We start from the raw sequence: 26,676 nt of genomic DNA on the forward strand, positions 1-26,676 counted from the left end.
TAGACAAAGGCATAAACTCAGCAACTTTTCTATGCTAAGCCCTCTCTGTAATAACCATTTGTTTCCTGCTGGTAAAATAGATCTCACGTATGCACAATGGCAAAGGATAGGCTTGGCCAGGTGTAGTGATTTTTATATAAACAACACTTTTGCCAGTTTCAATGACCTCTCAGAGAAATTCCATTTGTCACAGTCCAACCTATTTCGTTACTTTCAAGTCCGACATTTTGTTCAATCTCAGAGCTCAACTTTCCCTGACCTGCCACCTACTTCACTATTGGATAAAATTCTATTGTCACCTACTTTTCTTAAGGGTCAAATTGCAGCAATATATAAGATGGTTATGTCCTCAAATGACGTTTTAATTGACAGAATAAGAGGTGAGTGGGTAAAGGACATAGGAAGTGAAATACCTGACGAAGTTTGGGATGAGGCTCTTAATAGAGTAAATGGATCAACCTCTTGTGCACGCCTCAGCCTTATACAACTTAAAGTCCTCCACCGTGCCTATTACACAAAATGTAGACTTTCAAAAATGTATCCAAATGTTGATGACTTGTGTGATCGATGCAAAGGTGACAAAGTAGACTTTTTTCATATGTTTTGGGCTTGTCAAAAGCTGAGTGACTATTGGACATTCATATTTAAAACATTAAATGATGCCTTTAGCTTGGATATAAAACCCAGTGTTGAAGTTGCTATTTTTGGAGTACCAGAACATGAGGTATCATTGACAAATAAAGTAAAAATGTTATTGCTTTTGCCACCTTATTAGCGAGAAGGAGAATATTATTGGAGTGGAAGTCAACAAACCCGCCTAAAGCCTCAATGTGGTTATGTGATCTAGTATCATACTTAAAATTAGAGAAAATTAAATATTTAATGAAAGGATCTGTTGAGAATTTTTATAAGACATGGCAACCCATGATTTCATATTTTGAGAACATGAAGACTCTCCCACTTATTGATCAATGTTAAATATGATCACCAATTGGGGTTTTGTTTTATAACTACGTACGGACCACGGACCAATAATTGCATTTTTGGCTATTTATGTATATATATATATATATATATATATATATATATATATATATTTTTATTTTTTAATTTATTTTTATTGTATTTTTTTTTTCTTCAAATTATTATTACTATTGTTGTCTTAACTTGTATGTAATGTATGGTTAATTATTGTGGTGGAACGGGTTATGATGGGGGGAGAAGCTCTAACTTTAATTGTATTTTCTTTCTGTTAATGCTTCAAAAAAGTTCATAAATAAATTATAAAAAAAAAAAAAAAAAAAAGTTAAAAACAACAACAGTTGATGTGCAAGTTAAGAGGGCATGTGTGAGGAGGTGTGGAGATACCTGCACTTGTATATCATGAGTCTGAATTAATATAAAAGACATCTTTAGGGGTCTAAAATCCTAAAGAGAAATAGTCTGGTGTTATAGTAGCTGTAGCAAGCATGTGCAAACCTCCTGTGTAATCACGCACAGTCATATGGAGTATACTTTGACAAGCTTGCAGATGCTGAACATTTGTGTCAAAAAGGAAATATACCTAGGGCTTTAGGCTAAATCAGAGAAATTACTGGTTTATGGTTGTTGATAAGACAATGTGTTGGTAGAGAAACAAAAAGTTTTTTGTTGTAATTAGTGGTATTTTATATGACAAAATGCATAGAATATTAATTAAATATTTGAATTAGTCTGTGAAAACACAATTTGCAAGAACCTGTTCTGTTAAAATATGAAATTATAGATTTTTCACAGGCTGCTAAATGCAGGTAAATCCATAATTAATAATAATTCATTTCCGGACACTTTATATTAGGTGTCTTTAACTACTATGCACTCAAGAATTTAATACAATGTACTGATTATATACATGCATGTTGCTGCATTGTACTTGCATTTAAATTACCGACATTTATACATCTGTAGTTACACCTTTTACTTTACCCCTAATCCTAAACCAATCCTAAACCTACCCCAACCCTTAACCTTACCTCTAAACCTACCAGTACCTCAACTTCAGTAGAAGCAAAGGTGAATCTTGTGAGAATTTAGCAGAACAACATGTTAAACAAGAAGTACATTGTATTGGATGTATTTTAATGTTGGTATATAGCAGTTGAAAACATCTAATATAAAGTGGGACCTAATTTACAAACTTGTCTAACTTAAAAGTAGTTCAATTATTAATGGAGCGTTTCAGAAATTGGAATGGTTAAGAGAAATCAGAACCAGAATCGTTAAATTCCTTACAATTCCCATCCCTATCTAAAACTTAATATTGCATAGCAAACTATGTTGTACATGGTTAAACAGATCAAGATGTTGAGAGCAGCTGGCATAGAGAAGTTTCTAATAGTACCATGTACAGTTGAAGTCACAAGTTTACATACACTTATGCACAGTTTGCACTACACAATTTTAGGCCTGATTTTCACTCGCCGACAGTTTTGTGGAGATCACCGACAAAAGCCCGAAATCATTGGCAAATCAGAGCTTGCCCCTGAGCGATGAAAGCATTATATGAATTGTCAAAAACGCCAACGAGTCACCAATGTCGGGGAGATATGTAGCATGTTAAATATATGGGCCTCTCTGTCATTCCAAATCACGCAATGTGAAATGTGTTTTGACTGAATACAACTGCAGCATTGACCTACAGCCAATGAGAGAGCTAGAAACGGGCAGGGGAAGTTTTAGTGGGAGGAGTACTGATGTACCTGCAGCAGAACATCAACTAGCATGGCTGCGGTATCAAGAAAGTCTCATTGGACTGAAGAAATGGAGGAACAATTTGTGGAACATTGGCAGGAGCACCAGTGATGTGATGTTTCCTCTAAACTGTACCACAACCGCACAAAGAATATCGCAAGCTTATCGGGGTCCGCCATTTTCAAAACCCCGCCCGGACGAGGATGAGAACGCCTACTTGCGCGTGATCTTGTGTAATTCTCGTATCACTTCTCGCATGTATTCTATTGTGAAGCGTAATTTGGAGTCCAGGCAGAGTCGTCGAGGATTCATCAATAGTGTAATGGTTTGTAATGTGTTCACCCCTGTTGCCAATTCCTCGTATAATTTGAAAACCCTAAGACTTCAATGACAAGATAGACAGCTGTGTAATATGAACGGTACCACAATCCGACGTCTATGAAAGTCGTGTAGTGTGTAGAAGGCATTAGGTTGAAGTCATTAAAACTAATTTAACCACTCCACAGATTTCATATCAGCAAACTAGTTTTGGCAAGCCGTTTAGGACATCTACTTTGTGCATGATGAGCAATTTTTCCAACAATTGTTTACAGACAGATTGTTTCACTTTTAATTGACTATCACAATTCCAGTGGGTCAGAAGTTTACATACACCAAGTTAACTGTGCCTTTAAGCAGCTTGGAAAATTACAGAAAATGATGTCAAGCCTTTAGACAATTAGCTTCTGATATGCTAATTGGAGTCAATTGGAGGTGTACCTGTGGATGTATTTTAAGGCCTACCTTCAAACTCAGTGCCTCTTTGCTTGACATTAGTATCATGGGAAAATGCAAAAAAATCAAGACCTCAGAAAAAACATTGTGGAACTTTACAAGTGTGGATCATCCTTGGGAGCAATTTCCAAATGCCTAAAGGTACCACGTTCATCTACAAACAATAGTCTGCAAATATAAACACCAAGGGACCACGCAGCCAGAAAGGAGATGGGGTAGTTTGGTGCGAAAAGTGTAAATCAATCCCAGAACAGCAGCAAAGGACCTTGTGAAGATGCTGGAGGAAACAGGTAGACAAGTATCTATATCCACAGTAAAATGAGTCATATCTCGACATAACATGAAAAGGCTGCTCAGCAAGGAAGAAACAACTGCTCGAAAAAGGCCATAAAAAAGCCAGACTACAGTTTGCAAGTGCACATGGGGACAAAGATCTTTTGGGAGAAATGTCCTCTGGTCTGATAAAAATGGAACTGTTTAGCCATAATGACCATCGTTATATTTTGAGGAAAATGGGTGAGGCTTGCAAGCCGAATAACACCATCCCAACTTTGAAGCACGGGTGGCAGCATCATGTTGTGGGGGTGCTTTGCTGCAGGAGGGACTGGTGCACTTCACAATATAGATGGCATTCATGAGGCATTGGCGCCTGCAGGATTTAATCTGAGGGTACGCACAGAAATCTGCCCTGGAGGTCTGCACGGGCCTTAAAATTAAACCCGAACCAAAGACCCTACCCGGCCCAAACAATACCATTAGATTTTAAGCCTGAACACTAAATCACTTACTATCTCGGTTATGAATACAATTATTTAATTATTTTTAAACACAATTCAAAATCGTATTTTATCAAACTACACAATGATGACCAAGACATTATAGATATTACAGTTTTATCTTCTGTTAATGCCTGATCTTCTGTAAAGCTGCTTTGAAACGATGTGTGTTGTGAAAAGCGCTATGCAAATAAAAAAAGTGACTTGACTATCTAATTTCTTCTCCAAGCAAGTACTGTTGCAATATGTTAACTGTTGTATTTTATGTACTACTACATAGTAGTAGTCGTTTAAAACACTAATGAAGCAGTAAACATATACTTTTAACAATCATATAGTTTTAACAAGGCACAGCAGCCCCATTGTACACTAGAGCAGAAGGGGAAAAAACCACTGACTTACCATTTATTTGCTGAATCTTCACTTGGAGCAGAACAATCTGGAATAAAATGAAACACTGCAATAGTCCCCTCTATGCAGCCTAGAATGCTGAATCTTTGTGATACCTGCGCTAAAAACAATCTAGATGCAGAAAAGGTGCAAAGAATAAAAGAGTGCAGGTGTTTTGGAAAGTTTGCAGTTCTTTTTAACTTGACATGGTGTATAAAATGCGCCGGTCCTGAGCGAGATGCTGAAGAAAAAGTGAGACATGGTGCAAATGTCAAAAGACATTCGCCCAGCATGTTCAAACAATGGGAATACAGAACAGACGTGCGAAAAAACAAGTTTGGTGTGAACGGCCCCTAACTCATACATTCACGTGTCTGTGAGAGTGCGTGCACGAAACAAATTTTAGACCTGTTTATTTTTTCATTCATACGAACCCGACCAGGACCATAAGTCCTACTTGAAAAACTGACCTGAACCGAAACCTGGGAATTGTTAGGCAACAAATCATTTATTTATTTTTTAAACTCCGATTTTTCTGGATTTCATGTTAAATGTGTTAATTAAATATTATGATCAAATTGTGTATAATCCAGTACATACTGTACAGCTTTAATCAAATGAAAAATAATCATTTGCAACAATATAGAGCCAATAATAATATTTCAAATATAATAAAATATATTATTTTTGATAAAAACATACAAAATGAATGCAGAACAGAATTTTACAATATTAATGACAACATTGAATGAAAACAATCTGAATACCTGAGGCAAATGCCTACCATGGCTGAATCACAACATGCTGATATTCAGTACACTTGCTTTTGTGATATTGCTTACAGATAATAATACTAATAATATAACCATCTAATAATATATTATTGTTATTATGAGTATTATTGCAACTACTTTGAATATTACATGTTTATACAGTAGTAATATTTTTCTGTTGTAATATCTTCAATTTCACACATCTGGTTTAATAGAGCTCTTAATTCAGCAGGACTTTTATTTTGAAAGACATTTGATGGTATTCCTGTTTGTGAAGGGTTTGTTTTACCAAGCTTCCCGTGACACGTAAGATGAAATATCCGAGCTGCAACAGTGAAAACGGTCATTTGAGTTTTCACAGCCAATTATACACTAAACACACTTCTCTGCAGATGGATACTATTGGACACACTGCATGAAAATAAAGCATTAGTAGAGTGTGTTGTGTTTTTGTGCATACCTGCTTGTGTGTGTGTGTGGAGATGACAGAGCAGAGCCTCTCATTAGCAGAATGTAAGACTGTACATTATTCATTATGATATGATCCTTCTGCTGTTTAATGATCACACTTAGCCATATCAAGATTCTTTTTTTATTATTATTTTTTGATTTCATCTCAAAACTCTCAAATTACATTACATTTAATTTAGCTAATGGCAGCATACTTTAATATGGTCCCAAAATGAAAAACAAGATGATATCGTACCGTTTAAATGTTTTTGGTATTGCGATATATCATTAGGAATACCACACAACCCTATAGTATAGTGCATGGTGTCTGGATGCATGGCTCTATTTTTTTTTTAGAGGATTATCTGAGATAATAGAAGCAGCAGCCCTCATAGAATATCACATTTCATAGCTAGGCCATGAATGCGAGACAAATTACACAGATACACAAAACCACAGTGTACGGCCAAGCAAAGATAGGCAGACTACATCACTGAAATTGCAGTGCTAGACAATATTATCTTAAAATGTGTGACAGGCATAGTAAGGACATCAGTTTGCTATGGTGCCTGCTTTTCATTCAGGTGTACTACTATGTAAATACACTTTACTGGGATGAAAATGCTGTGGTTTTTACAGGGGGAATGCATATCATGGTGATGCAGACTTGTCATTTATTACTGAGTTCATTCAAAGTTGTTAAACTTTACCAACAGTTTGAGCAGGATAAAAACTAATGCTAGTGCTGAAATTCTAATTTATGCCAAGAACAAAACAAAATATGATGAAATGGGCTTAAAATTGAAAATTTTAATTGTTTAATTAATCTTTAATTATACAGATGACCTGTAGCTTTTTAGTACATTGTATTGTTTTCTGATGAGTCCATTTATTTTATTTTATGTTTGCTTTAATGAACAGCTAGGCATAAGATCTCAGTTTGATTAATTCAGATCACTATGCAAGAATGAATCCTGTAGAGCGCAACAGTTCAAGTTCCGAAAGTAAAAAATCTCATTCATTTTCTCGGTAAATAAATTGATTTTTATTGATAACTTATCATTTTTAAATAGAGACCTACCATGAGCTACAAGGTTGTTAATCGATATTATATGTTTCCATTGAAGCCATCAGTCTGTGTCAATTCAACATAATTTAAAAAAAGAAATTGTGTTTAATAGCTTAATTCCTGGTTCCCTAATTAAAGACACTAAGCACACAGTCATGTACTTTTGTCTTTTTGCCCTATTTTCAAATACTTTTTTTTTTTTTTTCCTCAAATCGATTGCTGCAAATCAAAGTCTGCAAGTTGTGATTCACCTCAGAGCTGGTTGGTTTGCTTCATCTTTTATGAAGGATTTAATTAAATACCTATGAAAACAATAAATGGAAAAATACTTCCAGAACAAAAGACAGTTGAAAAAGTGGACAGATACTGTTTTAATCTACTCTACAGCCAAAAATTAATACAGCATACAAATTCTGAAGGCTTAAAAGAACTTTGAGATGTTCCCTAAAAAAAAAAAAACACTTAAAAAGGAATATTCCAGGATCAATACAAGTTTAGCTCAATTGAAAGCATTTGTGGCAAAATATTTATTACCACAAATATTAATTTTGACTTTTGACTTCATTTTCTTTAAAAAATAAAATAAAAAATAGAGAGGTTACATTCAGGCACTTACAATGGAAGAGAATGAAGCCAACAAGTGAACAATAAAATCCTCACTGTTTCAAAAGTATATACACAAGACGTAAACAATATGCACGTTGATATGATTTTAGTGATAAAATCACTTACTAACCTTTTCTGTGTAAAGTTATGGCACATTTTACAACTTTACAGCCATGACGATGTAATGTCAACAGCCTCTAAAACCATAAAATGAATGTCAAATTTAGTACTAAAGAAATGTACAGCTCAAATTACACATGAGTTTTAACTGAAGGACTAATGTAACTGCTTTTATAAAATTATAAGCTTCATATTTCTGTTTGAACCTTCTAAAAAATTCCCCCATTCACTTACATTGTAAGCACCTCACTGTAACATTGATTTCTGCTTAATTAATTTTTAAGAAAAGGAGGAATGAGTTCAAATAATTTTTTGTTGTAATAAACATCATGCCACAAATGCTGTCGATTGAGCTTAACTTGTATTGAACCCGGATTATTCCATTAAAACCTCCAGCTGTATTTTCACAAGCAGATGCAAGTTTTTTTTTTCCTCAGTAACCCACTGGTAACTTCTCAAGTCATATGGTTAACAGGCCAACAGCGTATGCTCCACTACAGATCGCATCACTCAACTCTCCAGGATGGCAAACAGAGATAGCATAACAACACTTTACTTTTCCGGAACATTTGAATAAGTCTGCGAGTCAGTTGAGATAGGGATACTGAATAATAGCATTTCCATACAGATAAAAACTGATAGTCACTGTAAAGTGAGAAGCAACTGCTTCTCAACTATTCAGCAACAGGTCCAAAAGGTGAACCTCCAACTATGCATATTTACCAGAAATTGATTAGAGATGCACAGATGTGTCGGCCAATAAAAGCAATTAGGATTCTTTAAAAAAAACAGCTGATGATCTTGGACGATTATTTCATGTCAACCAAAAGAGGGTAAAAACTTTACTGTGTGTAAAACAAAATGACTCTTGTGTGGAACTACAAATTTGAAATCGTAATTTGGAAGCTGGAATTTCATGAGGTGGAACTACCGTAAGGGTAAAACCTTTAACACAACTCATTTAAGAACTCGCCTTAAAGCTTGACACAGCAATATACTGTATATGATGAGTTTGTTAAAGCTTAAGCAGGGACTGCATCATTTCGTAATCAGTTAATGTGTTAAGAATGTGCTTTTTTATAATAAACTTTACGTAAGCTAGTTTTGTTTAAAACAGAGACCAGTTAATCTGAAAAAATTTATAGACAGAGAACAACATTTTATTTAAATTTCTTTCAAAGTTGTGTAAAGGTGCTGTAAGTTATTTTAGCCATTCCTGATCTTCCACCAGACCAGCTATTGGATTAGCTACAGCCCCTTTTCAAAAACCCCATGCTACAAAGACAGGTGCGTACACAAAACACACTAGTAACTGTTGTGTTGTAGCAGATGGAGGGCAACCGGTCTCTCTGAACATTTTACCGTCCGACCCAAAGAGCATCGCTGGGCAGGACACCTTCCTTATTCAAACAGATATGAGCCACACTGTGATCGTGCACAGTCTGACAGACAGAAAGTCTTCTAATTGGCTAAACAAATTATCTAAATGTGGCCTGCAGACATCTTTTACTCTGCTGTTTACTAGGTATGTCATAAAATATTAATATATTGATTATTAATCGGCACGTTATTTTACCTACATATGAGGCATCAACATATTTACATTAGCCAACAATAAAATTAGAAGCTTATTGCTTATTTCCAATTCACTCAGTTGGGCTTCTGTTGAATGTCTGGCGTTATAGCTTTGGACGACCACAAGGTGATGATATAACATTCACTGAAGCAGGTCGCAAGGCACAGGTATCAGGGTATTTTTGTTTCTTGCATGGGATGCATACACACAAAAGTTACAAAGGTTTTTGTACTTCTTCAAGATTGAACAAAGTGACATTGATGAGTTTGCAGGTTAGTGTATGAAACTGGTTTAACTGCGCAAACTGAATGATTAGAAATTGTAGCTTTGAAGAGGTTTCAGTCAAGCTGACAAAACAACAATTGTAATTGAAAATACATTGTGTAGGCTATATGAAAGACACTTATACAAAACATATCTATTATATATATATATATATATATATATATATATATATATATATATATATATATATATATATATATATATATATATATATAATATAAAAATTTTATGGAAAAACTATTCGAGATTAGCCCTGATGCGCTGAAGATTTTTGAGCAGCCACAAGAGATGGCGAGATTGCACTGTGTATGTACGTAAATAATTTTGCATTTTAGAATGAAGCATGTTGTCTGCCAGAAGCATCGTGCAACCCCTTTTAATTTACCTTGACGCTAACACTTTACCAAAGTTGTGTTGAGAAATATGTTTGAAAATACAGAGACTATTGTGAAACGGGTAGCCCTGTTTATATCAGAAAATATCCCGGTATATATCTATAATCATTGGGAAAATCTTCCGATTATCCATTCGTGAAAAAGGCATCGATCCCAAGCCTACGATTTACCTAGGGCTGTTAAAGAGACAGGAGTGATATTTCATGGCACCTATTTTTTTATATCTGACAGGTAATAGCGATGTTTTCTGCATATAATTTCATAAAAATTCATTTACAGCAACTTTAATCAGTAAATCTGCAAAATAATGGTATCGGCACACAAATATTTTGTATCTGTAAATCCCTAATGACCATGCACAAACATCAAGGGAAATTCATTTTGTTTAAAAAATAACCAACACAAAAGGCTAAGTTTATTCAGCATTAATCTCCCCTTCTCCGGTTAACAAAAGGTGATTTTTGTCCCCCAGACTTTTCCAGGCTAAACCCATACAGTGTCCACATGGTGGATATGTATACATAATTTTTTTTTCGTTTTATTACTTTGAGCTGATTGACCAACCAATCACAGGTGAGTTTCATGAGCCGAAACCCTTACGTAATAGGCTGTTAGTCTAATCAACATGGCTCCGTTCATTTCTACAAAGTTGTTTTCAACAATGCTCATTTATCCTTGTTTTTAATCTGCATTGATGTTGATCTAGACAGGAGGAACATACAAATGAGAGTTATTTATCGGCATATCATTCTTGATTGGCAGCGTTACGTGAAATGCACAGCAGGGAAAAAAAACAATGGACAATCCTTCATTAAAGCACACACTGTAAGTGGAGTTTATATCAGCACATGAGTCTTCATTAAGTTATGCTTTTTATATTGTTTGTGAGGTAAATGTTGAATCTGTTTTTTTTTGCCGATTCAGGCAGACTACTAGATCGGTTTTAAATATGTAAAGCTATTTTTAATATCAGCTCCTGTTTTTTACCTCCATGTTGGTTTGAAGTTGACAAACTGTAGGAAAAAAGATAGATCTGCTGTATTCTTAGAACGCTTCTTCATTTTAATGAAGTGAATAGACATGCTTTTTTATACATGGACAATTATTACAAGACTATTGTTGCTGTCTTTTGATAAAAGTCATGCTCAGCAGCTCACAAACTGTAGGGAAATTATATATTTCCTTCTTCTTTTAATGCTTAAAACCTCTACTCAATTCTCTTCTCAAATCAGTAGACATAAAATTTTCTTTTGATTGCTGATTCAGTGACTAACTCATTTCACACAAGACACTCATTTGCCACCACCTTCTGGCATCACCAGAAATGGTCACTGAATCATATTGAAACTAATTTTGGTGAACAGAGTCAAAACACTCAAGCCACTTACATTTAAATCCCACAATGAAAAGATTAATTGCACATGCACAGTTGTCATTTCTGTAAGTGATTAAATAATTTATTCAGGACCAGCTTGTGCTCAGTCTTTTATTGTCATTTGTGAAACAGAAGCAAGTTTTCCACAAGATGCTCTTTATTTTTGCAGCTACTTTTGCAATTATTTAGCAATACTCAAATCTTTAAATTACTAAAAGTGTTAAAAGTAAATAATACATATATATATATATATTAATATAATACTTACATCACACTTGTATAATAATATATAGTGTAATATAATAATACTGCACTGTAAGTATTAGGTCTGTGCAAGGCCCCCCATCCCCCATTTTACAATGACTGCTACGCCCTTGGACTAATGAGTGAATCACAAAAACCAAGACAAAACCTGTCACCTTGGCTAACCAAGCAAACAGCCATTACATTTCCTCACCACAATAAAGTTTGCTCAGTGTTAGCTCACTCATCTGAAACTCCTTTACCTGAGGGGAAACCCTTGGTGAAGTCAAACAGCAAGATAGGGGAGACAACATTTGAAACTCCCACCAAAAAAGGAAACATCTGTCACGTTCATCGGTGCATCCACGCCTTGATGCGCCACACGTGCTGCTTCCACGGAAAGATCGATCCACAATACACTTACTCCCACTTTCTCTCACAATCGTGGCACTCCCTTCAACTTTCAGACCTTTGTCTTACAAGCATTTTCGGCATTGTAGACTATTGTATCTTAGGCAGACAGCAATCACTGTATTGAAGTCTGAGTAAGGTATGCCATAAACATGTTAATTTAAAAATGTCTAGAAATCTATGAATTATTAAACCGATTATGACATTGACATTACGGGTTCCTGGCCATCTTATTGACTGTGGTGTGTACCAATGGATGTCATTAGGAAGTTAGCCAAGGCGTACAGTGCATACTTGGAACAGAGATAATATAATTTAAAGGATAATAACTCTTTATCAACAACCTTGATGTAATAAGACAGTTGTGCAATCCTTCAAGACCTGTCAACACAGGTACCTCTGCCACAAAGAAACTTTTGAAGCAACATAGCTGCACTGATGAAGCATCCAGGATACATAAAAAGCCTGAAGGAGAAACATAGAAACAGAGAGAGAGAGAGAGAGAGAGAGAGAGAGAGAGAGAGAAAATAACATACTAACGAATCAAATCATCTTCAATTCCCACCTGAAAGTGAATCCCAGTTGTGCTGAATGGACAAATGTCTTAAACGGCATGAAGTGTGACGGAACCAGATCCTAAGGGCAGGTAACACCTGGTTTAAGAGACACCTAAAGTTGGGATGTCTGGCAGATGCCTCTGGGCAGAAATTCTGTCTAGATAGGCAGCTCACTAGGTTTTGAGAAACAGCCCATGTAACCATTAAAGGAGGCATGTGAGAAGTTAGAATTAACAATCAATTTAATGGGGTTTGAGGCCAACGTGCAACTGTCTTCCAATACAGAACAAATTGAGTGTCTTGAAATTACTCGGGCAGTTTTTGATCTCCACTTTAACTGAGAGAAAGCAGCACATGTTACCAGCTAACACTCCCGGGAGAGGGTTAAATGGCATCATGACGGCATTTAAAAGTGTTACGAAAGCCACTGACTTTACTAAAGGCAAATTGCCCGTTATAAAATACGAAATAAATGGCAATAAAAGAATGAGGCAATTTGAATTAGCTGCTGCTGCTGCTCCTGGTTTCCAGCACTGCCGTTGATGGTGATAAGGCTAATAATTAGCAAATGAACCATGCATGTTTATTAGGAACAAAACACAGAGGAGGTATCTTGATAAAAATAAGAAACGAAAACTCACCGGGGATGATCTGGCTGTACAACGGACAGATTAGAAGACTTGAACGGAGACCGCGGAACGAACTTTCGCGAGCTGGTGAGCGCTGTGTCGGGTTCCCATGAAGCTTGCGTAGCTGCGCGCTGCCTGCCCAGTCACACCGCATCTGCCGCGTGGAGCACAATGTAAACAAGTGTATTCATCCGCCGTGCGCTTCCCGGTGAACTAGTTCACGGACCTCGCGACCCGCTCGTTGCGTTATTCGGTACTGTTTACACACAGCGTAGAAGTGTAAAAGATGTACAAGATTAATATGACAAAATAAAGACGATACAGTGTTTTGTGAGTTTCGGAACATGAGAGTTGTAGTGCCGTGACGTCACGTCCACCTGCTGAGGGCTGAAGTGATTCGCCGCTAGTGCTTTGACGGCAGTAGTGCGGAACAGATACTATTGCGCGATGTGGTTATGATCAGCACTGCCTCTGTTTAGCACAGGCGAATATGGCAAAGGAAGTGTGTATCTTCTACGCAACTGGTGAGAGAGTGATTTATTGGACATGCTGAAAGGTGAAGACAGGATGTTATGTTTAAATGGTGAGCAGCGCCACTTAGTGGTACAGGGCGTTTCATTTATTTTTTCCAGTTATTCATGATTTCTGGATTAAGATTTTAAAATCATTTTATAGATATATAATATTTTCCAAGCAAACACTTTACGTTCCCATAAAATTTGCATATGGTACTCGTTTGGTTATTTATTTATGTTAACCAATTCCCAATGTTCTACGAACGTAGGTTTTATTTTTATAATATTTAACTAACGTTCCCAAAACTTTGCAGGAAAGTTTTCCTCTGACAATATAAAAAGTAGGCCTACTCATACAGAAAGTCATGGTTATTTTTTTTATTTTTTTATAACCATAAACTAAACTTCCCATAACGGTTTTGTGTGATAATAACCAAAGATAAACTTATACAGACCGTTCTCTAATAGTTATTTTCAGGTTTTATTTTTCATTCACAATTTCATTATTTTGCGCTAGGCATAACATTAGAGAAACGTTCTCCTAACCTGTCTGGCAGGTTCTATTTTCGCAAAAACAATTTTCCTGGCTAACCACAAAAGATCATTAGAATATTGCTACTGGAACCAAAAACGAATGTCCCAGAATGTTCTGGAAGCCAAGAACTATTAGCTGGTTTAGTATATTCACTATAGAAATTTCCATGACTAAGATTTTATTGATATATAAACTCAGCAAACGTCCCTTTTTCAGGACACATTATTTTAAAGGTAATTTTGTAAAAATGTGAATAATTTTTAGGATCTCTATTGTAAAGGGTTTAAACAATGTTTGCCATGAACCATAAACAATTAATGAACATGCACCTGTGGAACAGTCGTTAAGACACTAACAGCTTACAGATGGTAGGCAATTAAGGTAACCATTTTAAAAACTTAGGACACTAAAGAGACCTTTCTACTGACTCTGAAAAACACCAAAAGAAAGATGCTCAGGGTCTCTGCTCATCTGCGTGAATGTGCCTTAGACATGCTGCATGAGGACTGCAGATGTGAACAGGGCAATAAATTGCAATGTCTGTACTGTGAAATGCCTAACACAGCACTACAGGGAGACAGGAAGGACAGCTGATTGTCCTCACAGTGGCAGACCATGTGTAACAACAACACCTGCACAGGATCGGTACATCTGAATATCACACCTGTGGGACAGGTACAGGATGGCAACAATTGTATTTATTTTATTTTTTTAACCCCCTTTGTTCAGGGACACATTATTCCATTTCTGTTAGTCACATGTCTGTGAAACTTGTTTAGTTGATGACTTCGTTGTTGAATCTTTTTATGTTAATTCAAATATTTACACGTGTTCATTTTGCTGAAAATGAAAGCAGTTGAAAGAGGATTTTTTTTTTTTTTTTGCGTGCAGAATTGATTAATTTTCCAGGCCTGGAAAGCCTGACTTTCAAAAGAATAGTTAACCAAAAAAAAATGTATTCTCTCATTTACTCCCAATCATGCCACCCCAGGTGTGTATGAAGATATTTGGAAGAATATCATAGCTCTGTATGTCCATGTAAGTGAGTGGTGACCAGAACTTTAAAGCTCCTAAAGCCACAACGGCAGCATAAAAGTAATCCATATTACTCCAGTGCTTTAATACACGTCTTCTGAGGCAAAAAAAATGGTGTTTGTGAGAAACGGATCAATATTTAAGTCAATCATGCTTTTTAGTTTTTTTTGGCCATATGCATTAAGAATGCAATCGCCACCTACTGACCTACTGGTCGGGCTGGTCAAAGGTGAAAATTAAGAAAAAAGGACTTAAATATTGCTCTTTCTCACCCACATCTATCACATCACTTCTGAAGACATGGATTAAAACACTGGAGTCTTATGGAATACTTTTATGCTGCCTTAAAATGATTTTAGGAGCTTCAATTTCTGGTCACCATTCACTTGCAACCTATGAACCTACAGAGCTGAGATATTCTTCTAAAAAGCTTTGTTTTTGGGGGTGAACTATCCCTTTAAAATCCACAACTGTGAAAACCCTGACAGTAACAGGATACATGACTTTGATTGCTGAGTACATCTGCATTTTTATTTGAAATAATGTTACAATTTATGATGAAAAATATGACACTTGCATTTTGAATTCTGCTTTTTATTGATTCAATATTTCAAAACCTATAAGCAAAACAAGAAAAGAAAATGCTCTTATAACTGATTAAATACATGAAGATATACAGAACATTCTGAGTGAAACCCTGGGAGAACACAAGGCACCGTTCCAGAAGATTGACAATCAGTTTGAGGTTTCGGATCCAGATTGGGAGCCCTGGAAAACTGCCACAAATGCTCCGAATAATAAATCTAAAAATCCATCTCAGTACTCACATCTCATAAAGAGATTGGTAGGAAAAGGCTGAAATATGAAAGGTCAGCTGCATGTAAAAGTTATTTTGCACATCCCTGCCCATTTGAAGAACAGGCTCATAATTGTGCTTTTTAGTGCATTAAAAGGACCTCATTCACAATGCAGGTCTATTTGGGCTCGCAGTTTCTGACTTTGACAAACCTAAATCAAATTCCACGCAGCAACATGGGAGACACCGCAGAATGTGAACTACACCAGTAAAGACAAAGAAAAGCATGAAAAACACTGTTTTAACTCCTATGTAAGTTCAGAAGCCTCTATTGTGCAGATCTTTATATACTTAACCAGACTATGATGAATTATACAGGCGAATGGAAAAGAAATCTCTTTGGTACTGACAAACTAAACATCAAAGTGCTCTGATGATTACCCAAGTATTTGTCAGTTTCACAATTTGACAATATCTACATTACCTTCCCTTCATAAGTTTTCCAACACAACCATCCATTCCAAAATACAATAAGACAGACTACAATAAGCACTCTGAAACAAGACACAGTGTGATTTATAGTAAATTAAAAGGCAGTTTAGAGAAAACGCATAAGTAAAAAAAAAAAAATTAAAAGGCGTAATTTACGACCATGAAAATGGTAAGCATTCGGACGTTTATGAGACAGACACTTAAGGGTAAGGTATAAAACAATGAGCTACAGTTAGTACTACATAAAACAATGCAAGATTCCAACCACAAAGTAGCAATTGAAAAAGAGCTGCTACAGTATGGATGCCATTCTAAAAGAGATTTGACATATAAAATACTACAGGAGGAGGCCTGGCTACAGTTTCCTAAATCATAAAATCTAAACCGTTTGAAATCACTGCAAGATTTTGAGCCTAAGGTACAGAAATCATTTCACTTAAATATTCAGTTTTGGGTGAAATTGGAAAATTGCATATGCATTTTTCTTCAAATTCAATGTCATAACACCCACTTAGATTTGCTAAGAAATCTGTATAATCCTCCAAGCCAAAGAGATTTTCCCATGAAGAAATGTGCAATACTTTTGCATAAAACATGGATTCCCAGAAACATATTAAGCTTAGTATCGGAAATCTTTTTAGTCTAGGTGCTAAAACTATTCCATGATCCTAATGGACACTCCTATTCTACGAAGGAAATGTCAACTTCAACACAATGATGAGCGTTAACTTTGACAAGCAGCAATTGGGTCAATGGACTGAACATTTAAACAAATTAACATGGTAAAAAAGGGGAAAAACACAATAACTGGCAACATCTCTCAGTTGTGATGCGTATATTACATATGCTACTGCTATGCGATCTTATTGATATTGCCTAAATATCTGGCACGAGAGAAGTTTTCGCAAAATCCGTGGAAGGATCATCTACAACATTTAAAAAAACGTTCCTAATATGTGAAACAACTGCAAAACCCAACAGTTCTGTTCGTCCAGGAGGGATTTTCCATTTTCAGTCCATTTTCAAGGATCAGTCGAAAAAACCAGAAAGAAAATATGTGATGAATGTGCAAAGCTTGCTAATGTCTTGAGCGACCACCTTCAAATGCATGATGCTCCTTGTGTGCTGGAAAAACAGAGAATTTTAAATCAGTCACCAGTATTAGTGCAATGCTGATTAGTCTGCAGTTCTGCACATGGGAAATTAACTCATAAGGGGCTTTTCAGATCAAACACGTCCTTGCACTACAGAAAAATCTAGACATGTAACAGAATGCTGGTGTCTCAAGATGTGTTCTAAAAGTTGATGTTTTTGAGTGAAAACCGAAAAGAAAAAAAAAACATGAGATGGGCGCAATGATCATAGATATCAGAGAAAGATGCAAAAACGGGTTCAGTATAAACAGCCCTTAACATATCCATAGACGTGTTTTGAATCCGCATCAAGATTTTAGATTAAGAGAAAGTTTATATCTTCGGTTTAGCACCATTCTAAAACACATTTTTCCATCATCAGTTCATTTTAAATGGTCCGGCTGTGTGTCAAATATGAACATTCCATGTTGTCACTCAATGAATATGAGGTCATAAAAGCTGCATGCATACTTGTTTTATTTTAGAATGAGCAAAATTCTGTTTCAAATATTTTTAGATACTTTTCCAAAAGTACACATTAAAGGAATATTCCGGGTTCAATACAAGTTGAGCTCAATCGACAGCATTTGTAACCATATTGATTACCACAAAAAACGATTTTGCCTCGTCTCTTTAAAAAAAAGCCTAAATCTGGGTTACAGTGTCACACTTACAATGGAAGTGAATGGGGCCAATCCGTAAATGTTATATCCACAATATGTAAACAATATTTGTACTATCGTGATTTTAGTGATAAAATTACTTGCTAACCTTTTCTGTGTAAAGTTATAGCCAATTTTACAACTTTGTTGCTATGACGATGTAATGTCAACAAACCCTAAATTGATTTAAACAACTTTACAGCTCAAAAATACATGAGTTTTAACAGAGGAATTAAAGTGATTCTGTACAATAATAAGCTTCCCATTTCTGCATTTAAACCCTCCAAAATTTGGCCCCATTCACTTCCATTGTAAGTCGCTCACTGTAACTCCAGATTTGTGTTTTTTATTTATTTTTTTTTTAAAGTAGGGACCAGTTGAAATTTATTTTCTGTGGTAATTCTGTTTATTAATTAATACATTTTTAAATTACTGTTATTTGATCTAACCACCGTAATTTGAGCAATTGAACAACCGCAATTATTGGGCATTCAAATTCCAATCACATTTTAATGCCTGAATATGGGAATTTTATGCAAATATACTGCATAATTGAACCCCATAACAGCGTGTTTGTGTGTCAACAATCTCCTTTCCTGAAGAGCGCGTGAAGCGCTCTGATGTACGTGCTTTTAGCAGAGGCTCGCGCCAAACTCCCGAGAAAATGTATGCAAACAAGCATAAACTTTGATACTGAATGCAAAGCGCTCCAGTTCCACTTTAAACAATCAAGCAAATGTTCTTGGTTCATACACTGTGTTAATGACTACATTATAGCAACCACGAGGAGGTTACCCCATGTGACTCTACCCTCCCTATCAACTGGGGAAATTTGGTTGCTTCGGAGACTTGACTGGAGTCACTCAGCACACCCTGGGATTCGAACTCGTGACTCCAGGGGTGGTAGTCTACGTTTATACTCTGAGCTACCCAGGTTCCCAATATTTTTATATATAAAAAATTCATGTAATTTAAAGTTTTTAAAGCCTTAAAAGGAAATCATAATTTATTCCTAATTTATTATTTGATTTATGTATTTGAAGTTAAATATGTAAATATTACTGAAGCACACATGCAGAAAAAAAGAACACCTTTAAAACCATTACAATTTTATGACAATTAACTGAGAAATCATGAAATTTATCACAGCCCTAAAACAGACAATTCATCTTTATAATCACAATTATTTGCATGACAACTAATCGTCAGCCCTAGTGGTAATCAACATTGTCAATATTGTCACAAATGTTGTTGATCGAGCTTAACTTGTATTGAACCCGAAACAAGCTCTCAAATTAATAAACAGTGAACTCTCAGAATGCTCGAAGTGAAGTACTGCAGTGAGAAGAAAATAAATCAGACACTTACGCTTATAAAATACTGCTTTAAAAGCTATCTGCGGAAGAAGTTCGTTGATTCTGCCTAAAACGTTTGCCTCGTTTGCAAAAGAGGCGTTTCCATTCCAGACCTGAACAACGTCCTCCCGTTCTCTCACGCTGACACTTACTCCAACCACTTCATCCTCTAAAATACATTCAACAAATCATTAATTTAATACAGTGCATCCGGAAAGTATTCACAGCGCTTCACTTTTTCCATATTTTGTTATGTTACAGCCTTATTCCAAAATGGATTCAAATCATTATTTTCCTCAATTCAACAAACAATACCCAATAATGACAATGTGAAAGAAGTTTGTTTGAAATCTTGTTTGAAAATATTCACAGCCTTTGCTCAATACTTTGTTGAAGCACCTTTGGCACCAATTACAACCTCAAGTCTTTTTGTGTATGATGCTACAAGCTTGGCACACCTATTTTGGGCAGTTTCTCCCATTCTTCTTTGCAGGACCTCTCAAGCTCCATCAGGTTGGATGGCAGCGTCGGTGCACAGCCATTTTCAGATCTCTCCAGAGATGTTCCATCGGATCAAGTCTGGGCTCTGGCTGGGCCACTCAAGGACATTCACAGAGTTGTCCCGCAGCCTCTTGACTGTGTGCTTTGGGTCGTTGTCCTGTTGTAAGTTGAACCTTCGCCCCAGTCTGAGGTCCAGAGCGCTCTGGAGCAGGTTTTCATCAAAGATGTCTCTGTACATTGCTGCATTCATCTTTCCCTCAATCCTGACTAGTCTCCCAGTTCCTGCTGCTGAAAAACCTCCCCACAGCATGATGCTGCCACCACCATGCTTCACTGTAGGGATGGTATTGGCCAGGTGATGAGCGGTGCCTGGTTTCCTCCAGACATGACGCTTACCATTCAGGCCAAAGAGTTAAATCTTTGTTTCATCAGACCAGAGAATTTAGTTTTTCATGGTCTGAGAGTCCTTCAGGTGCCTTTTGGCAAACTCCAGGTGGGCTGTCATGTGCCTTTTACTGAGGAGTGGCTTCTGTCTGGCCACTCTACCATACAGTAGAGAGTGCTGCAGAGATGGTTGTTCTTCTGGAAGGTTCTCCTCTCTCCACAGAGAAATGCTGGAGCTCTGTCAGAGTGATCATCAGGTTCTTGGTCACCTCCCTGACTAAGACACTTCTCCTTCGATCACCCAGTTTGGCCGGGCGGCCAGCTCTAGGAAGAGTCCTGGTTGTTCCAAACTTCCATTTACAGATGATGGAGGCTGCTGTGCTCAATGGGACCTTCAATGCTGCAGAAATGTTTCTGTACCCTTCCCCAGATCTGTGCCTCGATACAATCCTGTCTCAGAGGTCTACAGACAATTCCTTGGACTTCATGGCTTGGTTTGTGCTCTGACATGCACTGTTAACTGTGGGACCTTATATAGACAGGTGTGTGTCTTTCCAAATCATGTCAAATCAACAGAATTTACCACAGGTGGACTTCAATCAAGTTGTAGAAACATCTCAAGGATGATCAGTGGAAACCGGATGCACCTGAGCTCAATTTTGAGAGTCACCAAAGTGGCAGTGAATACTTATGTACATGTGTTTTTTTTTTTTTATTTGTAATTTGCAAAGATTTCAAACAAACTACTTTCACGTTGTCATTATGGGGTATTGTTTGTAGAATATTGAGGAAAATAATGAATTTAATCAATTTTGGAATAAGGCTGTAACAACAAAATATGGAACCAGTGAAGTGCTGTGAATACTTTCCGGATGCACTGTATAATGTAAATATAAAAGAATGCTTTGTGCCATGGTACCGATACTTCACTCACCTGATGCACAATAATCTGTGAATTGTTCACCAATCATGGCCAACAGCAGCTCTTTCCACACAGCTAACTGATAGAAAAAGAGATATGACGTAGAATAAATACAATCTGCCAGCAATAAAGCAGATTAACAGTAATAAAAAGGAAACTACTGATTTGTAGTCTAAAATGCCAATTTCACACATCCAATGTTTTAAATCGACAAAGCTACTAGAAGTCATTAAAGTAATGGTTCACCCACATGAAAATTCTCATCATTTACTCACCCTCACATCATAGATGTATGACTTTCGCTCTTCTGCTGAACACAAAGATTTTTAGAAAAATATTTTATATTTTCAATATAATGCAAGTGAATGGTGACCAGAAATGTAAAGCTCCAAAAATCACAAATGAAAAATAAAAGTATTCCATAAGACTCCAGTGGTTTAATCCATATCTTCAGAAGTGATATGATAATTGTGGTTGAGAAACAGATATACATAAAAAAAGGAATTAAACTGTTTCTCACAACACCTATTATATTGCTTCAGAAGACATATTAAACCACTGGTGACTTTGTGATTTTTGGAGCTTCAAAAGTCTGATCGCCATTCACTTGCATTGTATGGAACTACAGTCCTTTTTTACTATAAATCTTATAGCGCCAGCTTCAAGTCTGTTCACCATTCACTTTGTTGCACTGTATTGACCTACAGACCTGAGATATTCTTATAAAAATCTTTGTGTTCAGCAGACGAAAGTCATAAACATCTGGGGAAAGGTGAGTAAATGATTGAAAATTAAAGGAAAGTTGTGTTCACCCAAAAATGAAAATTCTTACAAGATAAAGAAATGAGTGACACAGTGAATACTGGCAATGTGATGTGGGCCTGTCCAGAACTCAACTTGAGAAGTTTTACTTTATGTAAACGAGCAGCAATGTGATGCAGCAGCAACCATTAGAGTGAAGAAATTGGAGCACACGTGATCCGTCTCCTGTAGTCGAGCGTAGGCAAGATCGATATGTTTCATTTCATTATGCTGTTGATAGAGCTGTTCAGCCGTGACATCAATTTAAAGGCGAACCTGGAAGTCTATGGGTTCCCTCAGGATTTTCCTATGGGTTTTTATAATGGGGTTACAGAACTAATAAGGTCTGTGGTAAACATGACTTGACGATACGTGGATTTTGAAGCTGCAGTGCATTTTTTTTTTTTTTAAATAATATGCAATTCAATACAGCTTCAAAATTATTGTTTGAGGTATGACTGTGTAATTTATGTTGTAGAGCAAAACGTCCACGTATCATCAAATAATGTTTACCACAGAACATATTTTGCACAGAAGTTCAAAAACCCATAGGAAAATCCAGGGGGAACCCGTGGCTTCCCATTCCTTCTCTTCTGGGTTTTTGGACCACAAGCTGAACAGCTCTATTGATCTTAACTTGTACTGAACCCTTTTAAAACTGATCCCTTGTCTAAGTAGAATGACATCTTTTATGAAACATTATGGCCATTTGTGCCGCTCATAAATGACGTTAGAACAACCAGCAGAAGGAACATCCTTGTGTGATCAAATCATGTGAATGCCCCATAACATTAGGTAATGTTGATAACAACGGTCAAACTGCTTTGTAATTTATAACACCAGTGATAGACTATAGACTTACTGTGCTTTCCTTTGGCACTTTCATTTTCCAAACACCTCCCTTTGCATTGCTTTCCTCTTCCCTGTTAACATATATATTATTCAAAGCAGATGTTTAATGTAAAGTGCCTCGTACATATTTACATGATGCTATTAAGTATATTATACAAACTACCCCAGAGTTTTCTTGCATAAGACTTACCAAAGTGGTCTTCTTTCTCCTCTCATTAGGTGGTAGCTACACCTCAGAGGGAGGCAGGACACAGTAGGGATGTTGTTGTACACACTCCAGAAGCTCTTTATGCAATGACAAATTCAATGAGTTATGCACAATAAATTGGTGACCATATCGGTATCAGAAAATACTGACGTTTAAACTGTCTTGGCATTGGTCTGAATAGGCTAATACTGGAAGCAGATAATATCATTGCTTCATTTTTCCCTATTCACAAAGTATTGAACTTTTTTTTTTTCTATGCCAGGCTACACTTGTATTAAACTCATTTATCCCAAAACATTGCATTACTACCAATGCTTTCATGCTTGGTTTCTCTTCAAGCATATACAATTCTAAATTGGAGCTACAATGTGAAAACAAATTACCGGTAAGCAAAATAGTAGATCAATAATTCCAACCATCATATTTGTTATACCTACAGTACATTTACATAAAAATACTTATAGGCATTGGGCAAAATCTGTATACAATACATCCCTTGGTATTTGCCAACATATAAAAGTAACGCTACATCTTCACTAAATGGACAAGTGAGCAAATCAGGCAACCGAAATACATTCTGTGCTCACAAAGCAATTCAAAGCTGTAAATGACAATTAATAAAAAGGACAAATGATTGAGACTGTACCTCATACCTGAACAGTGTGCACTGTGTATATCTTTTTCAGATTTGATTCACACTCCGCTGCCGTTGTACCTGGTAATGACCTATAAGATAAAAATTGCATTAAAAAGAATGACAAAGCTTACACAGCTTTATCCATTAAACAAGACAACTGTGGCACTTCAGCCATACTTTTGCTATAAATCGGAGATACATAGGTGTTATCTTGTGTCTTATTTAAGATGCAGTTTAGTGCTTATGATCATATGAGCATTTCACAATCCTCTTGAAAACCGAATTTCAGTCAGACAGTAAACAGGACTTCAAACCTTTGAAAATCATTGCCAAAGTAACTGCGTTGAGAAATTTACAGAAAGGAAACGTAATAAAGTTAGAGTTAACCAAAAAATTATCATTCTCTCAGCATTTACCCATATGACTTTGTTTCTGAATGTGAATGGTGACCAAACTTTGAAGCTCTAAACAGCACATAAATGTAGCAACAACATAAATGTAGCAACACCAAAGTAATCAATCAGACTCCAGTGGTTTAATCCATGTCTTCTGAAGGGATCCAATTGGTATTGTTTGAAAAACAACCAAAATATAACTGATTTTTGACTGTACATCTTGCCATTGCAGTCTCTAGGCAGGATCATGATTTCAAGCTCGATTACACTTCTTGGTGTTTGATGCATGTGCAGAGTGCTAGATGACACTAGGAAGTGAGCTTGAGATCATGATTACGGAGGAGACTGATGTCAAGATTTATCCACAATATTCTCAGCAGGTCCACTGTATTTCGCTAGTTGGGCGAACTTTCCAGTTGGCTAGCGGAAGTGCAATTGGTTGGCATTTTGTGTGTAGACAGTCTCTGATTACGTGAGTGTCATGTGGTTAGATTGCTGCCTTTTTGTATGCTTTTTGGAGTTTGAACATTTGGTCACCATTCACATGCATATGTCCTTTGTGTTCCACCTATGAAAGTCACATGAAATTGAGATGACATAAGAGTAAATGAAAAGAGAATGATCCCTTTAAATTCCAATGACATCAGAGAACCCAAAACTACTCTAAACAATATTCATTAAAAAAAAAATATATATATATATATATATATATATATATATATATATATATATATATATATATATATATAGAACTCAATGATTTTCCATTAATTTATATCTTATGCAAATGAAGTGATTCATCCCAAACTGAAAAGCTGTAATCTGCTGCATTTTACGGTGGTTTTAATGTTTTACTTGTAAAAACTCAAAAAACGATGGCACTCATGATAGAGCCTTGAGGCACACCCATTCAATGTTACACTGTAACGATTTATAAATCTCCAGAAAGGACAGATCTGATATAAAGTAACAACCATGACCTGCAGGTGACTCCGACCTACTTTTGTCATTTATAATATCAGCTCATCGTTATGACACACATATCTCTAACAAACTCTAAAAACAGGCGTTTGGGTGTTCTATTAGTGTTAGATGTGCTCGTTTATTATCGAAAAGAGTCATTTTAGTCTAGTTATACAATCTATTAAGTACAGATTTGATCTAGGGCCTTTGTTGGCCGTGAACACTATGCCCAGATCAGCCTACCGATCGAGCCAGAAGGTCCAGGGCGAGTGCAGCGGCAGCGACGTGCCGTCCTCGACGTGATTGCTGATGTTTTCCAGCTGCTTCTCGTCGATTTGGATGTCGTTTTCTGTGGAGTTTACAGGGCTGCTTTGTCTCGCTGTATTCAGCTGTAGGTTTGGGGCTGCAGGAACCGCCATATCTCGCTTTAATGACGCTAATCGACGTTTGAGTGTGTTGCTGGGAGATCTAGTTTAATCCCCACATCCACAGAAAGGCAGATTATTGATGCTGACTCACTTGCCGTTCGGCCGGCTGGACTTGCCGCGTCATCGACACAACAACAACAGAGTCGGGCTGGGTGAAGTTAGACACGGACTCTGCTTTTTTCCCGTTCACTCCAGAATAAAAGCATCTAGTCATATTTTAAAATAAAAGCATGTTTTGGATTCGACCTACACCACCTTAGGGCATGTTCCTGGATTAATGTGTTTCTTTCATGTCCCAGTGGTTCCAGGGATTAAAACTCATATTTTTTATTCACCTTATTCAGCCCCGCCCCTTTGTCATCTAACTTCCTGTTTGCATTGAAGCTACTGAGAAGAGTAGATCAAAATTGATTAGGTGTGGGAGCACCGAAAGTATTTTTCCCCAAGAGTTGGTGTGAGTCTACAGCACCCCTTTACTACGTGAAAATGCTCATGAGGGGTTTTTTTTGTCACTCTAAATGATCATTTCTTCTGACAGCCGCTGAGGTAAATTAGACCTGGCAGATCACGTTCATTCAGCTATGACGTCACTGCACTTTTTCATGAAACCAGCGTTTAATTGTTATAAGTGTAATTCTGCTTTTTTTTTTTTTTTTTTACTACACACGTTACAACTTGCTAATTATTTGTTAATGTGTTGTTGACATGCAATTTGTGAAGCTTGTATTACTACACATGCAAGTTCATAACATTTAAAGGAATTTACAATTGTACATATTAAAATTAATTTGACATCCTACATTTAAGAGCCTTAAATGTGATTTAAAATAGTTGTAAATGGAATTTAAAATAAAACACACTTTCACATGTATATGTGTGTATATAAATATTGTAGTGTAACTG

The 26,676-nt window shown here is 36.5% G+C and overlaps 2 protein-coding genes across 3 annotated transcripts in view; both read right to left on the reverse strand.

Moving 5' to 3' along the window:
- foxp1a (forkhead box P1a) overlaps positions 1-13,505 on the reverse strand; it is a 61,732-nt gene extending 48,227 nt beyond the window's left edge. For both annotated transcript variants that reach the window (XM_052090776.1, XM_052090775.1), the window contains exon 1: positions 13,172-13,505. In XM_052090776.1, coding sequence (XP_051946736.1) covers positions 13,172-13,313 — 142 coding nt within the window. In that variant the 5' untranslated portion in view covers positions 13,314-13,505. The remainder of the gene's footprint in view (positions 1-13,171) is intronic.
- A 2,313-nt stretch (positions 13,506-15,818) lies between these two features.
- Positions 15,819-25,935, reverse strand: eif4e3 (eukaryotic translation initiation factor 4E family member 3). The gene is made up of 7 exons (XM_052091367.1): positions 25,589-25,935; positions 24,004-24,076; positions 23,333-23,427; positions 23,153-23,213; positions 21,502-21,568; positions 19,696-19,851; positions 15,819-17,657 (listed from the first exon to the last, which is right to left on the reverse strand). The coding sequence occupies exons 1-7, from the start codon at positions 25,762-25,764 to the stop codon at positions 17,611-17,613; spliced, it is 675 nt and encodes a 224-aa protein (XP_051947327.1). The 5' UTR covers positions 25,765-25,935; the 3' UTR covers positions 15,819-17,610.
- Positions 25,936-26,676: the final 741 nt, after the last annotated feature.

Source organism: Xyrauchen texanus, chromosome 25, assembly GCF_025860055.1.
Source record: "Xyrauchen texanus isolate HMW12.3.18 chromosome 25, RBS_HiC_50CHRs, whole genome shotgun sequence".
NCBI classification, from domain to species: domain Eukaryota; kingdom Metazoa; phylum Chordata; class Actinopteri; order Cypriniformes; family Catostomidae; genus Xyrauchen; species Xyrauchen texanus.